At 36.1% G+C, this 14,009-nt stretch overlaps 2 protein-coding genes across 2 annotated transcripts; one reads left to right on the top strand and one right to left on the bottom strand.

Annotated features, from left to right (window-relative positions):
* Positions 1-1,915: 1,915 nt before the first annotated feature.
* Positions 1,916-9,350, bottom strand: LOC148907734 (uncharacterized). Its single transcript, XM_089035647.1, has 5 exons — positions 9,219-9,350; positions 8,778-9,124; positions 7,361-8,414; positions 5,300-6,073; positions 1,916-3,674 (listed from the first exon to the last, which is right to left on the bottom strand). The coding sequence occupies exons 1-5, from the start codon at positions 9,310-9,312 to the stop codon at positions 2,929-2,931; spliced, it is 3,015 nt and encodes a 1,004-aa protein (XP_088891773.1). The 5' UTR covers positions 9,313-9,350; the 3' UTR covers positions 1,916-2,928.
* Positions 9,351-9,578: 228 nt separating this feature from the next.
* LOC148907733 (uncharacterized) lies at positions 9,579-13,542 on the top strand. Its single transcript, XM_089034776.1, has 7 exons — positions 9,579-9,982; positions 11,250-11,308; positions 11,388-11,479; positions 11,877-11,995; positions 12,216-12,750; positions 13,159-13,317; positions 13,418-13,542. The coding sequence occupies exons 1-7, from the start codon at positions 9,629-9,631 to the stop codon at positions 13,534-13,536; spliced, it is 1,437 nt and encodes a 478-aa protein (XP_088890902.1). The 5' UTR covers positions 9,579-9,628; the 3' UTR covers positions 13,537-13,542.
* The last annotated feature ends 467 nt before the right edge of the window (positions 13,543-14,009 follow it).

Raw genomic sequence — 14,009 nt, 5'->3', positions numbered from 1 at the left:
TATTCTCAGTATTCTCAAAGTTTCCAAGTGTCATGGAGTATCAAACATCGTATTCTCAGTATTCTCAAAGTTTCCAAGTGTCATGGAGTATCAAACATCGTATTCTCAGTATTCTCAAAATTTCCAAGTTTCATGGAGTATCAAACATCGTAATGTACGTCCATCGAGTTTAACGAAATCATTATTCATACTTTAATATCAAATATAATTTTATACATCCACCACATACGTAGATGTATTTCTTTTGCAAATTGTCGAAGAATTATTTTATATATCAAATTATATATCGATGTCTGTTTTTTTTTTAATTAATTACTCAGCCTAGTTGAAGTTGATTGTTCTCGGAAAGGTTTTCTCCAACACAAGTGAAATGAGATGAAATGCGTGAATCGAAAAAATAGTCGATAGATAGATGTCAGTCTATAATAAAGCGTAAAAGACCATCCTATGGTTGTTTAGAATAATACATTTATGAAATAAAAAACCCTTCGATGAATAGGATTCCTGTGTTATAACGGTCCGCACGGCATTTTGGGTATTGGTTGATCGATCCGACTTTCTACACGTGTTGCTTCAGAGGTCACAGTGGATTATTTTAAGCTTTTCTATTGGAAAAGAAAGTTAGAAAGGCCGTATTTAAGATTTGGTGAGTATCATTGTTCATAACTATTTTCTAATTGAGATATACTTCTTGCCAAATACGAATTCATTGCCACTACTCGTAGCTTTATGCTGTGCCAGTACTGTGTGTCTTCATCTCTTCCATGAACGCATGTTTCTTATATCTAAAGGTTTCAAAATATGGGAAAGCACAAGAAAGCTAGCCGAATGGCCTACGTCAAAAGGTTAAAAAAGAAAAAGAAAGCGAAGAAATCCGGTGGACAAGGGGACAGCAGCGCCGCAAATGTGCATGTGTCAAGTCAAGAAGATTTAAATTCTAACGACAATTCAAATGAAGTTCACTCTCGTGATAAAAAACAGAGGCTTAACAATTCAAACAGTCGCAGAACAGCTATTTCTGGGGATTTCAAGAAGGATCCTTTATATTTTCAGATGTTGAAATATAGTAGATGCAAACAGAAAATGAAAAACATCGAAAAAACAAACTATGCTTTATTTGATAGATATCCTGCATGATTATTCGAAATGTTTAAATTCATATTGAAATATATTTAAATCAGTTGAAGTTAATGTGATTAATGCTGTGAGATTACTGGTATTCTGGAACAGAAAGAGTGACGTCATGTATGTGGCAGATCTTTAGGCTGTGAGATTACTGGTATTCTGGAACAGAAAGAGTGACGTCATGTATGTGGCAGATCTTTAGACTGTGAGATTACTGGTATTCTGGAACAGAAAGAGTGACGTCATGTATGTGGCAGATCTTTAGGCTGTGAGATTACTGGTATTCTGGAACAGAAAGAGTGACGTCATGTATGTGGCAGATCTTTAGGCTGTGAGATTACTGGTATTCTGGAACAGAAAGAGTGACGTCATGTATGTGGCAGATCTTTAGGCTGTGAGATTACTGGTATTCTGGAACAGAAAGAGTGACGTCATGTATGTGGCAGATCTTTAGGCTGTGAGATTACTGGTATTCTGGAACAGAAAGAGTGACGTCATGTATGTGGCAGATCTTTAGACTGTGAGATTACTGGTATTCTGGAACAGAAAGAGTGACGTCATGTATGTGGCGGATGTTGGTTGTCAGGAGACATGATTGAATTTTTTCTTGCATTGGATGATAACCTAGAATCATGTGACCACTTTCAGCTCAAAATTATTTATTATTCCTTATAATACCATTTTCTAGTAATAGTGATACTTCAGGAATATAATAATGTAATATATATATATTATTATTATTCTAAAACGTTTTCCTTTAAACTGATCATTGTAAATAATGCAATTTAGCTATGTGGCTGAAATTAAGTCATACTTTAAATAAACAGACTGTCTAGTATCTAACTATTTATCTAATATACATTATTTCACAGATCCTGTTAGTCAACCTCACCCTCGTCAGCATGTAATTAGTCTTTAGAATTTGACTACAGTGTAGGTGTATTGCTACAAATACCGTAAATGCTATTCTAAATAAACTAAATAAACTAAATAAACACCTTTTCAGGGAAAGGTACAACCCCAGGATCAGTTTAGCAAGGATTTTGTGATTTTGCCTTTACTTAAAGGGGCACTTGGACGAAAATTCCCCAAATTTTGAAAGTCCGAATAATTCAAATATTTGTGGATAAACTGAATATAGAAGACATTTAAGAACAACATTCCTAAAATGTCTTTATTTTAGACACATTACCCCCAAGAAATTTGGGTTTAAAAGCTCAGAGAACAATAGGGTTGAGTAAATGACGTCATTTACTCCAAATTTAGATGCTAATATAATAAGTAATTTTTATCCACTACTAATGACTGAGGGGAAAATTTATTGCTTGGGACTATCAGGGTCATATGGATAAGTTTCATCACTTTTCAAGTCATTTTCATTTTTGGGGCATTTTCGTCCAAGTGCCCTTTTAAAAGGGGTAGCACCTAATAACATGTGCATACTAGTAAACTTGTGGCCTTCATTCAGTGGACATTGAATAGCCACGGTGTAAATACCACTAAAATCCCATTTATTTTATTAATTTTTACTTTGTAATATCTTAAGAGTTGTTTTCATATACCCATGGAATACACTAGCATATTTGGTGCTACTACACTTTTAATCTTTTGTCTCTTATTGATGGATTTATTACACTGTAAGGGCTTTTTTTAACATGAGAGACGGTGTCCCTATGTAGTAGGGCTAACTCTTGTTTTCTTTTCCGTTTTGGGGCACACAAAACAAAAGAGTTAGCCATACTACATAGGTGCACCCTCTCATGTAAAGAGGCCCTAACTAGAACACTTTCTTATAAAAAAAATCTATATTCTGGTCTCTAGGGGCAAAGGTATAACAATATTAACTTGTTCCTTTCTATTTCCATTTGCTTTAACTGTTCCTTTCACAACAGCACATTTCTGTTGGAATCTGCCAACTGGAATGTATGAAAATTTGGAGTAATTCTCAGGAATAGTTGACCATGTTTCTACTGGATGAGAATAAATATTAGTTCTAGAGTAACTCCTGTACCAATCTACTTTAGCTAGAACATGTGTAACTTTCTTTTCCCTTCTATTTTGATCCTTCAAAATTACATCATGCAGCAAAAATCCTCGGAGTATGGCAGGGCGCTTCATTTCATTAAACCATGTAGCTGTTACGACTGTAGCATTGTCATCATTCATGGTACTAGAACTATACAAATTACCTGCATATAATAGTTGTGTAAAGGACTGATAAAACCTAGACACATGTTTAACAACAGAGGTATCATAAATTAATGCATACATTTCTTTAAGTTTCAGTACTTCTCCTTGACTCAATGCTTTCCTCTTAATGGGTGAAAGAGGGACCTGTTCTGGTGTTTTCGCAAAGTTTACTTCTAATGGTCTACCTATTTGTAAAGAAAGCATTTCTGAATACTGTTTACTTGGAAGTATCATTTCCAGTAATGTTCCTTGAGGGTTTGTGGCAGATTCAACAATCTTGGTGACATGTTGCATTTCTTCTGGGAATTCTGACATCATGACTTGCTTGTCTCTGTAAAATTTTCTCATGATTTGAAGTCCTATTATGTAAAAACAATTATTATTATTAATTTTATTCAAAATAATGATTACAATGATGCCAATATATAAACCTGTGCAACAGAAATTGAACATTGATTAAGGAGGCTTCCAAGGGTTTTCATAATATCCATGCACTCACAGAAAGTGACCGATATCTTTGTATTGCCAAAAATCGTATTTTAAAGTGATATACCATATTAAAGTTGGTGAAATGAGGATTCGACGTTTTTGAAAATTATCATGTTTGACTTTGCACTTTTTAAAATCTTTTCGAGAGGGCCCATTCATTTATTAATTCTTCATTTATTTGTTGAACAAAATTACTTTAATTGTGCCCTCCCCTCCCCCCCCCAAAAGGTGCATTTTTTAGTTAATCACCCTCCCATAAATAATGAAGGTATCTAATAGTAAAACAAAGTGCTTTGATTTGCATTTTTTATATCACCTACAGGAAAACACAGATTGGTATAAAATTTAGCCTGGAATTGCTTGGCCAGATTCACTTTTAATTCTAATATTTTTTACAAGAAAGAGATTACCTAGGTGTTTGATATCTAGTATACAGAACGCAAGGGCATATTGTGATACAACACACTCTCTTGTTCTGTAAACACTACTTAATTACTGAAGAAGTTATTTGTCCAACTAACATTGGAAAAGTTAAGCCTAGTGGGGGGGGGGGGGGGGGTATGGGAAAATGAATGAATTGTTCAGACCATTGGAAATACAATTCCTATGATTTCAACAAAGATTTCTAATAAAAAACTTTAAAGGGACAGTTAACCCCCAATAATTTCACGATTTTCAGTCAAACTATAACTATTTTGAAACACAATTATACCATTTTTACAACTGACCATTCTTCCATGTTATTTTAGCAATCCATGATTTTTTAAGACGTGGATGCGTTGAAATTTTATCAAGTTTATATCCATAGTTTTTGATGAATAATTCGTGCAGCCAGGGACACAACAATTCACCATTTTCTTCACAGAAAAGCAAGAAAACTCAGCAAACCACTGGACTTTGACGTTGTGAGGTCATAGAATGGCAACATGGCGCCTTTCATATTGAAATATGAGAGATGTTTGGAAATTTTTTCCGGCCACACGGAAGAACGGTCAGTTGTAAAAATGGAATAATTGTGTATCAAAATAGTTATAGTTTGACTGAAAATCGTGAAATTATTGGGGGTTAACTGTCCCTTTAAAGTTCCTTTATTAGAAATCTTTGTTGAAATCATAGGAATTGTATTTCCAATGGTCTGAATAATTCATTCATTTTCCCATACCCCCCTCCCCCCCTAGGCTTAACTTTTCCAATGTTAGTTGGAGAAATAACTTCTTCAGTAATTAAGTAGTGTTTACAGAACAAGAGATACAAAAATAATGCAATCCATTTTTTCAATAACTCTTTCTAGTACACATGCTTATTAGCATATTTGAAGTATAATCCTTGATATCTCAAAGATACATTGCTAATTTCAAGCTCATAAAAAATAGTTGACAATTCATTGATTAACTTGATGTTCTAAGATTCAGTACTAGATGTACTGCGTATACACACTTAATGAAAATTAAATCAGAATACCATTTGTATAGTGAATTTAAACTTAATTACTTACCAATATTGGTGTTATTTGTTTGATATGTTCCAAGTATGCCATTATACCTCTCAAAGGAAAAACACCAGAATGAGTAAATAGGCCCATAATCCACAATGCATTGCTTGAGATGACCGTGTAGGTGCATATTGGGTGTACAACTACTTTTTCCCAACAGTTCCTCAAACTTTGAACAAAATTGGTTTAGCTTCTCATCAGCATTATTTAGATCTTGTAGAGTCAGCACTTTTGAGCACAAAATTGTACAAGCTTGAGCAAAGTCCGACCACATTGTATAATGGTCATTAGGTATAATCCCTCTAAGAGTAAAAAGAGAATAAATGCAAACCCAATTTTTCCACTGGTCTGCTGTAAATCCTGCAAATCCATTAGCAATTTTACTTGGCAAACGTCCAATATTCGAAGGGACCTTTACTTTATTCACACGAGCCTGTAACTTTATGAGATCTTTGTTGCTCAAAATCCCTTCTTTAACCCAGGTATTCAAAACGTGCTTTGCTGTTCCAAGCAAAAGGTTATGCATTGGATCAATAAGTGTAAATCTCACAGCATCATAGTAGGGTAACTCGTACAACACAGAATATCTGACCCCAGTTTTACTAGCACAATCCTTGGCCTTTGCAGCACTATGGTAATCAGCTTGCTGGTAGCATTCAGCATGTCGTTTACATTGTTCATGTGTTCTCTTTTCCCAATCATCTCTATTAAAACCAGAAAAATCAGGTTTTTCACCAAAAGATGCCCTGGGAAATTGCTTGTAACACTTATTACAACCTGTTTAAATGATAAAAAATGGGAATAAATATGTAGTAAATATATAGTTTAGTTATATCTATGTACACCATTCTAATCTAATTCTAATCACCATTTTAATTCCATTCTGTCTTGAACCAACATGCTGTATTAAAGTTGGCCTCTATCAAGCAATAATTACTTTTTTATGTTTAGTCTTAAAAATATCATGAAAATTTAGTTTCTTCACCTTGATATATCAAAAGGTAACATGGTAATAAACAATTATTGAATAAGATTTAGCATAAATATTGTAAATCATCATGACCAATGTTGTGTTATCTGCAGAAGCAATTACTATACTTAGAATATCATGCGAAAACCAAATTCAATAAAATATGCTTTATTTTACATCTTGTAAACTGAGAATGAAGGTTTAATTCTTTTAAAAAAACTCTATTATTAAAACTCCAATCTGAACTCATTTGACTCGACATGATAAATGTACGACGGTATATGCAGAAAAACCTACAGATAAAAGATTATCATGTTGAGTTCACACAGTATCAGGGTTTGCCTGAGAGCTTCCATCCAATCAGAAGCCAGACAGTAAGTAAAATATATAATAATATAAAATAATTGTATTTTACCTGGTCTCCCTCAAAGCTGTTTCTAGTGTCAGGATGGCTGTGCTCTCCCTCCCCACTAGCTGCTGCTCACATGAATACAACATTTAGACCAATAAGATACAGGCTTACATATTAGACTGAAAACCTGACCAATAAGATATCAGGAAGTTGTAGAACCAAAGTATTTTAGGGAAAGAATTCACAAGAAATGTATTTACAATTAATATTCTTCTCGGATGGTAATCATTTAATCCTCACTTGACCTTTGCTCTCGGATGAGGATTAAGCCTGGTTCACACTAGCATCGTAATCATAATCGTAAGCAACATACGCAGACTCAGTAGCGTACTGCTCCTTAACAGTGTTTGTCTTTGTTCACACCTAGGTGACAAATGCGATACCGAGTCTGCGTATGTTGTTTACGATTACGATTACAACGCTAGTGTGAACCAGGCCTTAGTAGTTGTGTAATTGGTTTAAATAAAGGGAAAGGAATGTCGTACTTGAGTGAGCTGCCATTAGTGGAATGAGAAAGCATAGGCATCCTGACACCAATAATGGCTGCAAATAAGACCCTATATTACCATGTCACCTTAATGATATACCTAGAAGAAGAAAATTCATTTGAAATTATTGTTTTAAAGCTATACATCTAAAATAATATTAGTATACATCTTCTTATGAATGATACAAATCTTACCTCTATTTGCTCCATGTCCCATGAAAGCCCCACATTTCCTAATAGCAGGTAAGTCGCATGATAAAGCAAGGAGAGCAGCTCTATATTTCTCGTAAATGCCATTACCACTGTCAAGCAAAACACCATCCCAAAGATCTACCAATTCATCAATCAGTGGTTGGAGGAAAGTGTTTATGTGCAATTTTGGTTCCTTTGGTCCAGGAATTATACCCAGCACAATTGCATTCTCCATTTTGAACCTCTGCTCTCTTGGTAGATTCATGACTACCAAATATATCACTCCAATACTGTGCACCCCATGTTTGGTTGGTTGAAACCAATCCACGTTGAGCATTAGCCCAAAATTATTGGGAGCTGACAAGAATGGTTCACCATTAACTGTTTGGAAATCTTTCCAGACCTGACCTTCATAAACATCCCCCAATGTACCATTTGGTAAGTTGCGATCTCTCCATTTTTCACAGTCACTTAAAAAGTTTTTCTTGTAGATTAAGTCTTGAATAGATTCAATAACTTTTTTGTAGCAGTACATCTGCTTTGGATATAGATAAGAACCCCCATTCGATGATCGCTTTGTTTTCAAAAGTGTAGTTCCACATGGTTGTCTCCTGGTCCTATGTGGGTGTAGTGGGTATCTTACATAGCTGCATCTTAAAGATGCAGTATGTCCATTGGGGTTCTTGATTATGCAGTCTTTGAGGGGGTACAATGACTTACATTTTGGACAAACAGCATACTTTTCAAATTCATCCTTTTCAAACCACAATGCTTTGTAGACCATGTACATTGTTTCTGGAATACATTTCGCAAACTCTTTAAGAGCTTCGTATTCACAGAGTTCAGCAATATACAATAACATTCCCTTCAAGAATTTAAAGAGCAACATAATGCCTTTATCTGAAACCTTGTAAAGAGATTGCCACAGAAGGAAAAACATCAAGAGTGCTCTTGACTCTGATGAGGTATGAAGACAAGTAGCTTGTTTGCCATCTCCATTATCTGAATTACTCTCTTCTTCGAGTTCAGGAATGATTCCATCACCTAATTCTTGTGCCTACAAATTAATACATGTAATATTAAATTTAAAACCATGTGTATATAAAGTACCCAATGAAATATCTTATTTTACTCAAATTTTGTTCAAGCCCAAAACAATGACTCAGTAGTTTGTAGCCGAGGGATAGGGGGGAGGGGATGGCAGCCAATCCAAGAAATTGATGTGTATCAAAAGAGATTTAAACATCCACAGGCATCCCTGGGTGAAAAATTTAATTTTGTATTGGAAAGTCGACATGGGTTATTAGTTTGGATTAATGGGGATTCAAGGCTGGAGAAATTGACATTTGAAAACAAGAAAATGTAAATTCCCCTCCCCCCCCATGGGACAAACCAATGATACTTGAAGTGTCATCTCTACCTGAGAATGAGAAATATCTGGCTCTATTTCTTCGTTTATTGCATTTTCCTCTTCATCGTGCAAGCCACTTAGATTTGCCTCTTCGTCACTGCTACTGCCTTCCTCCCCTTCCTCGGAAAAGAAATTCAGATCCTCGTCCTCGAGTTGAATATCATTTTCTTCATCACTTATATTTTCACTGTCAAAATATTCCTGTACCGGCGTTTCCATTGCGGATGAAGTATTACCATGTAGAGGGCCTTCCAATTCTGCGTTGTTTCCATAAAGGATCTTATGCTCATAGTAGGTTGACTTTGAGACAGCTTGTTCGCAATGCTCACAATAGAAAGATTTGCTTTTTTTGGACGCTGTGGAGGGAATAGAATATCATTAAAAAATCATCAACTTCCTTTGCTATTTTATCAAAAAAATGCGCATGTTTATTTATATTTAGCAACTCACCACTGGCATTGCAAGGTAAGTGATCATAGTATTGAGTTTTAGCCATGAAGGTACAACAGCCATCACAAAATCTTCGTTTTAAAAGGTAGCACATTCGCCATGATGAAAGACGCACACTGTCTCTGACTCGCTCGGTTGCATGGACTCTAGATGAACGTCACAACGTCATCCGATCGTATATCTGCCCGTGGGTACTGGAGCGAGGCATCCCACGTGGGGTATCACATGAAAAAATTGCTCTCAGTCTATTGGAGCAGCGAGGTGTTTGTGTAAAAGAGCGGGCTTTTCATAATTATAATCAGTATTCGTGCCCCCCTCGACCTCTTTCTTTCTGGTTTCAAAGGGTTCACTTAGTGAGACAAAGCTCCGTTAATTCATCACTTTAGATCGCTAAACAAAAAACTGCAGTCATGCCTTTTTCGACTGGGTCATTTTTTAATAGAAGAGCAGCCGGCAGCTCTGATAGTTCAAATGGCAGTAGCAGCGAATCCAGAGGATACGGTCCACGTGGATCTCGAAGAGAGGAGAACATCGTTGTTTCCTCAGTCGAAATCTCTCGTTTGTTTGAGAGCGTTAAGAGTTTAGGAGAGGAGCTTAAGAAACAGAACCAATGTATCGAAAAACTGGCAGGCAACGTCGAACAATGCACAGCAGAGATAGCGGCCCTGAAGCAGGAGTTGACGGACCTTCGCAATGATCAAGAGCATGTGCCAATGCCGCACAAACTTCCAAGCTTTAGCGGACCAATTCCCAAAGCCCTGAAGGTAAATTCTTGTTACTCTTAATTAATCATTTCATAACCAATATTTTAAGGAATTTCTAACACCGTAAAAAGACTGAGTAAGTACTCTAAGAAGCTGCACTAATTTAATAAATATTGGTTATTCTATTACACACGCAGACTCAGCCGTGATTGGGTCGGTTTTCTTTGTTATCCATAAGCATTTATTTCAATTATATATGTTTATAACTATATTACTTTGAATGGAATTGTAAGAGCACTTGATTGAAGTTTCCTTTGCGGATTGAATAACAATGTTCTTATTGTTGATAGCCCTTTGCAAGCGTATTTGGGTTTTCTTTTGTGTGTGAAAACCCCTTTGTGTTTAAGGACAATTTTAATGACATAATATCATTCATTGAAAAAACCGCCTATTAACTTCTTGACAAGCTGTCACCTTCCGACTGTATTCATGAAACAGACCATCCTCGATTTTGCTTGAAAATAAAGAAATAGCCATTTTTTACTGAAGACTTAAAATTCCGTTTGTGAAATTGTTTATTAATCCTTGAATCACTCCACTAAATACTCCATCGGGAATCTTAGATTTACCTTTTACCATCCGCAGGGCTCGAAATAACAGCCGGACATAATGACCTTTCAAATACATTTTTGTCCATTAACTACCGATTTTTGAAAAGTCGAAAATTGTTATCACATGCGAACATTTTTTCCGCTTCAAAATTTGGCCGGTCAACTTGTCGCCTTTCAAAATCTTATTTGGCCGGTCAAGTAGCAAAATTGCGGGACCTTGTCCTTGACCCGCCGTTATTTCCACAGGTATCCCAAGCTCTGCATTTTTACAGTAAGTATATATGGGATCGTATGGCTTGGAGATTTCATTGGAGAAATACAATTGTCAAAATAAAAACAGTCTTACTTGTTGTTTGTGGTTCCTTTGTCCTCTGTGTGGAATTTCAGGCCATTTTCTTCAATGTGGACAAAGAAACCACAAACAACAACTAAAACTATATGTTTTTATTTTGAAAATTGTATTTCTCCAATAATATCTCCAAGCCATACGATCCCATATATACTTACTGTAAAAATGCAGAGCTTGGGATACCTGTGTTATTTCGATCCCTGTGATGTGTACCCTGGTCATTCCATGAAAAAAAAACCGCTGAAAAATTGAATGTGACATGATTAATCAGAAAGGCGCAGTCCATAGAGTCAACCGATGATAGTCTATGGACAGAAATGACTCGAATTTTGACTCACACCTAGTTAAAACTTGTATGTTTTATCAGGATGATGTACATTTGGCCCACAACCAGCAAAACGAAATGCAATTTCGTGGAAAAGAAGGGTGAGTATACATGGTAATCCAGTGACTTTTGATACATGCAGTACCTAACTATGACGTTGTTTTATCGTTGTACTTCTAGTATTGACAGTCCTCACAACAGTGCTGTGAGGGCATTTCTGGTGCAAGAACTAACCAAAGAAGAAAATGGCTATGAAAAACCAGTTATTATGAGTAAGTTTTGGATTTTTACACAAAAGTAATATGAGCCAAGACAATGCTCTTGCCCTTTTTCTCGCAAAATTACTTCCACCGTATTAAACAATGATTACTTCCTCCCTATTTGAAAACGATCTGTAAAAATGGTTCTTAACAAAATCTTTTATAGAACGTGCAGAATTTAGCAATCTTTCCCTCTGCCAAAGCAGGTCCGGTGATATCAGAAGAGGCGCGCAATGAATTGTTGTTACTTTTCTGACGGTTCATGGGAAATTCTTTATGTCCAAACCAATTAACTTTATAGGCAAAATGGAGGCTTTAACCAACTATTTGACCAGATAAACCTTCTAATTTATAAACAAAGTTTATACTTATTGAAATGACCATTAATTAAAGCACATCTTTTCTTAAGGGGCTGTTACTCGATACTTCGAGACGAAAAGACAGCAGTACTTGGACAATCTGCGACAAAGGAACGAGGCGACAGAAAAAAAACTGAAAGACAAGATCCTTACTTCCCGAAGAAGAAGGGTGAGTCGTGAGCCGTTTTGACCGCTGTAATACTGCTCAAAGTAGTAGTATAATAATATAATAATAATAATTACAATTTATAAAGCGCTTATCAGTTGTGTGGGTTTATTGTTGCTCATTTAAATCATACCTATTAAAACAGAACATTTTAATATCATGGACTGAAAGAATTATATGTTTAATACAACAAATATTTCTTCTTGTGTCCTTCTACATTTAGCGATATGTTCAAAGGATGAAAGTGGCAAACGAAGCGGAAAGAGAAAGGCTGTCAGAAATAGACCATAATTATATGAGCGACGAGGAAGATGGAGATGAGGAAGGGATATGGGTCGTGCGTAGTCCATCCTGGAGAAGTGCTGAGCTGTCAAGCCTCCTCGAAGCTTTACAGAAAAAAGTTAAGGAGAAAGACAGCACATCAAAGCACCTCAAAAACAAGAGAATGAGGGGTGCAAATTGTACGAGGAAATTACCATCAAGACCTCCAGCATGGGCTGTTTCTCAACAACGACAAACTTCAATACGTCAACCAACAGCACCACAACATCACAACAGCACCACAGCATCAACCTTAAGAGATCTGGAAAATGGGGGAAGACCATCCCTCTCAAGAAAAAACCCACAGCCTTTAACAAGAAAGCGCAACCGACCAAAACACCCGCAGGAAACAAGAACTCAAGATATGGAGGATGAGGACAGCAGCTGCAGAAGTTCTTCTCCGAAGAGCCCATTCTTGAAAGGAAAAGGGGCACATGGTATAGTAATTATATACAAGTTAATTGACTGTTTATTGGCATAATTATTATGCATGATTGTTTATGATTATCTAATATTCAATGGCTTCGCATTTTGTCAGCTGCAAGGAAGTTGTAGGAAGCTGAAAGTCAATGTCATAATGTCCCCCCTCCCCCCCAAACAAAGACATTTAGAACAAATTATCTCGTAATAACTAAAACATCACTCTAAATCCTCAATGCCATCAATCATTGTATATTTAGAGAGTTTTTGCTCATTATACATTAACAAATCATCGCGTGGCGTAATTTGACTAGCGCGAAGAGTGATCTTAAAGGTCTTGAGCGCCATCTGAAAGCATGATCAGAAAAAAAAATTCACTGATCATTCAAACGCTAAATAATAATGAATTATATTTTCTTCATAAGATTCGGATGAAGAGGATGAAGAGTATGAGACATACTCCTCGGAAGAAGAGAGCGAGGAAGAGTTTGCCAGAGAAGGAGAGTTTTCAAAAGATGAATCATCAGACGCAGAGGTACGCGAAGACCGACATATCAAGAAAAAGAAACTATCATTTTCTCAAGGTTAGTCAGGTTTATTGTATAGAACATTTGTCCCTGACGTGCAAACTAATTTATTTTCTTTTTGGAACTGTAAATTTCCTTTTTTTTTTTTTTTGAACAGTTCAACAAGAGTTAGCCCTTCCTGACCCCAAGACACCAGAGCAGATGCCCGGCGCCTTCAAAACAAGCACCCCAATCGCTGGAAGACGGCAAAACAGCAAAAAACCAAAGAAAAAGTGAAAACGAAAGCAATTTTCAATTATATATTTTATAGTTTTCATCAATACTTAAATTTCATTAGTAAAACATGTTAAAGTTATCTTTCACAAAAATTATATGATTGCATTAAAAATGTTTTTGATGAAACCAAAAGGTAAAAAATGCTCGGGAATCGGGAAATATAAGATACGTGATTCTCGAATACTTGAAATGGCATGGGAAATCATTGAGAATACGAGATATAAACCCGGGGAATCGGAAAATACAAGATACGTGATTCTCAAATACTTAGAATGGCATGGAAAATCAAGGAGAATACGAAGTCGATACTAGACGTATCAGCTTCGTACCGGGACCCCTGATATTCCATGACAGGGAAAACAGTCCGAATACGGGAGTATACGAAATCGCATATTCCATTACACTTTAGATATCCGATTACCGGATACTTGCGTATACTTACGTATTCTTCAAATATACGAGTTCGTATACGA

The sequence above is a fragment of the Actinia tenebrosa genome, unplaced genomic scaffold (assembly GCF_029948245.1).
Source record: "Actinia tenebrosa isolate PJP-AT-01 unplaced genomic scaffold, QUT_ActTen_1.0 PGA_scaffold3__52_contigs__length_22856419, whole genome shotgun sequence".
Classification (NCBI taxonomy): Eukaryota; Metazoa; Cnidaria; class Anthozoa; order Actiniaria; family Actiniidae; genus Actinia; species Actinia tenebrosa.
The sequence above is the reverse complement of the archived record's forward strand: the minus strand, read 5'-3'. Positions and strand labels throughout refer to the sequence as shown.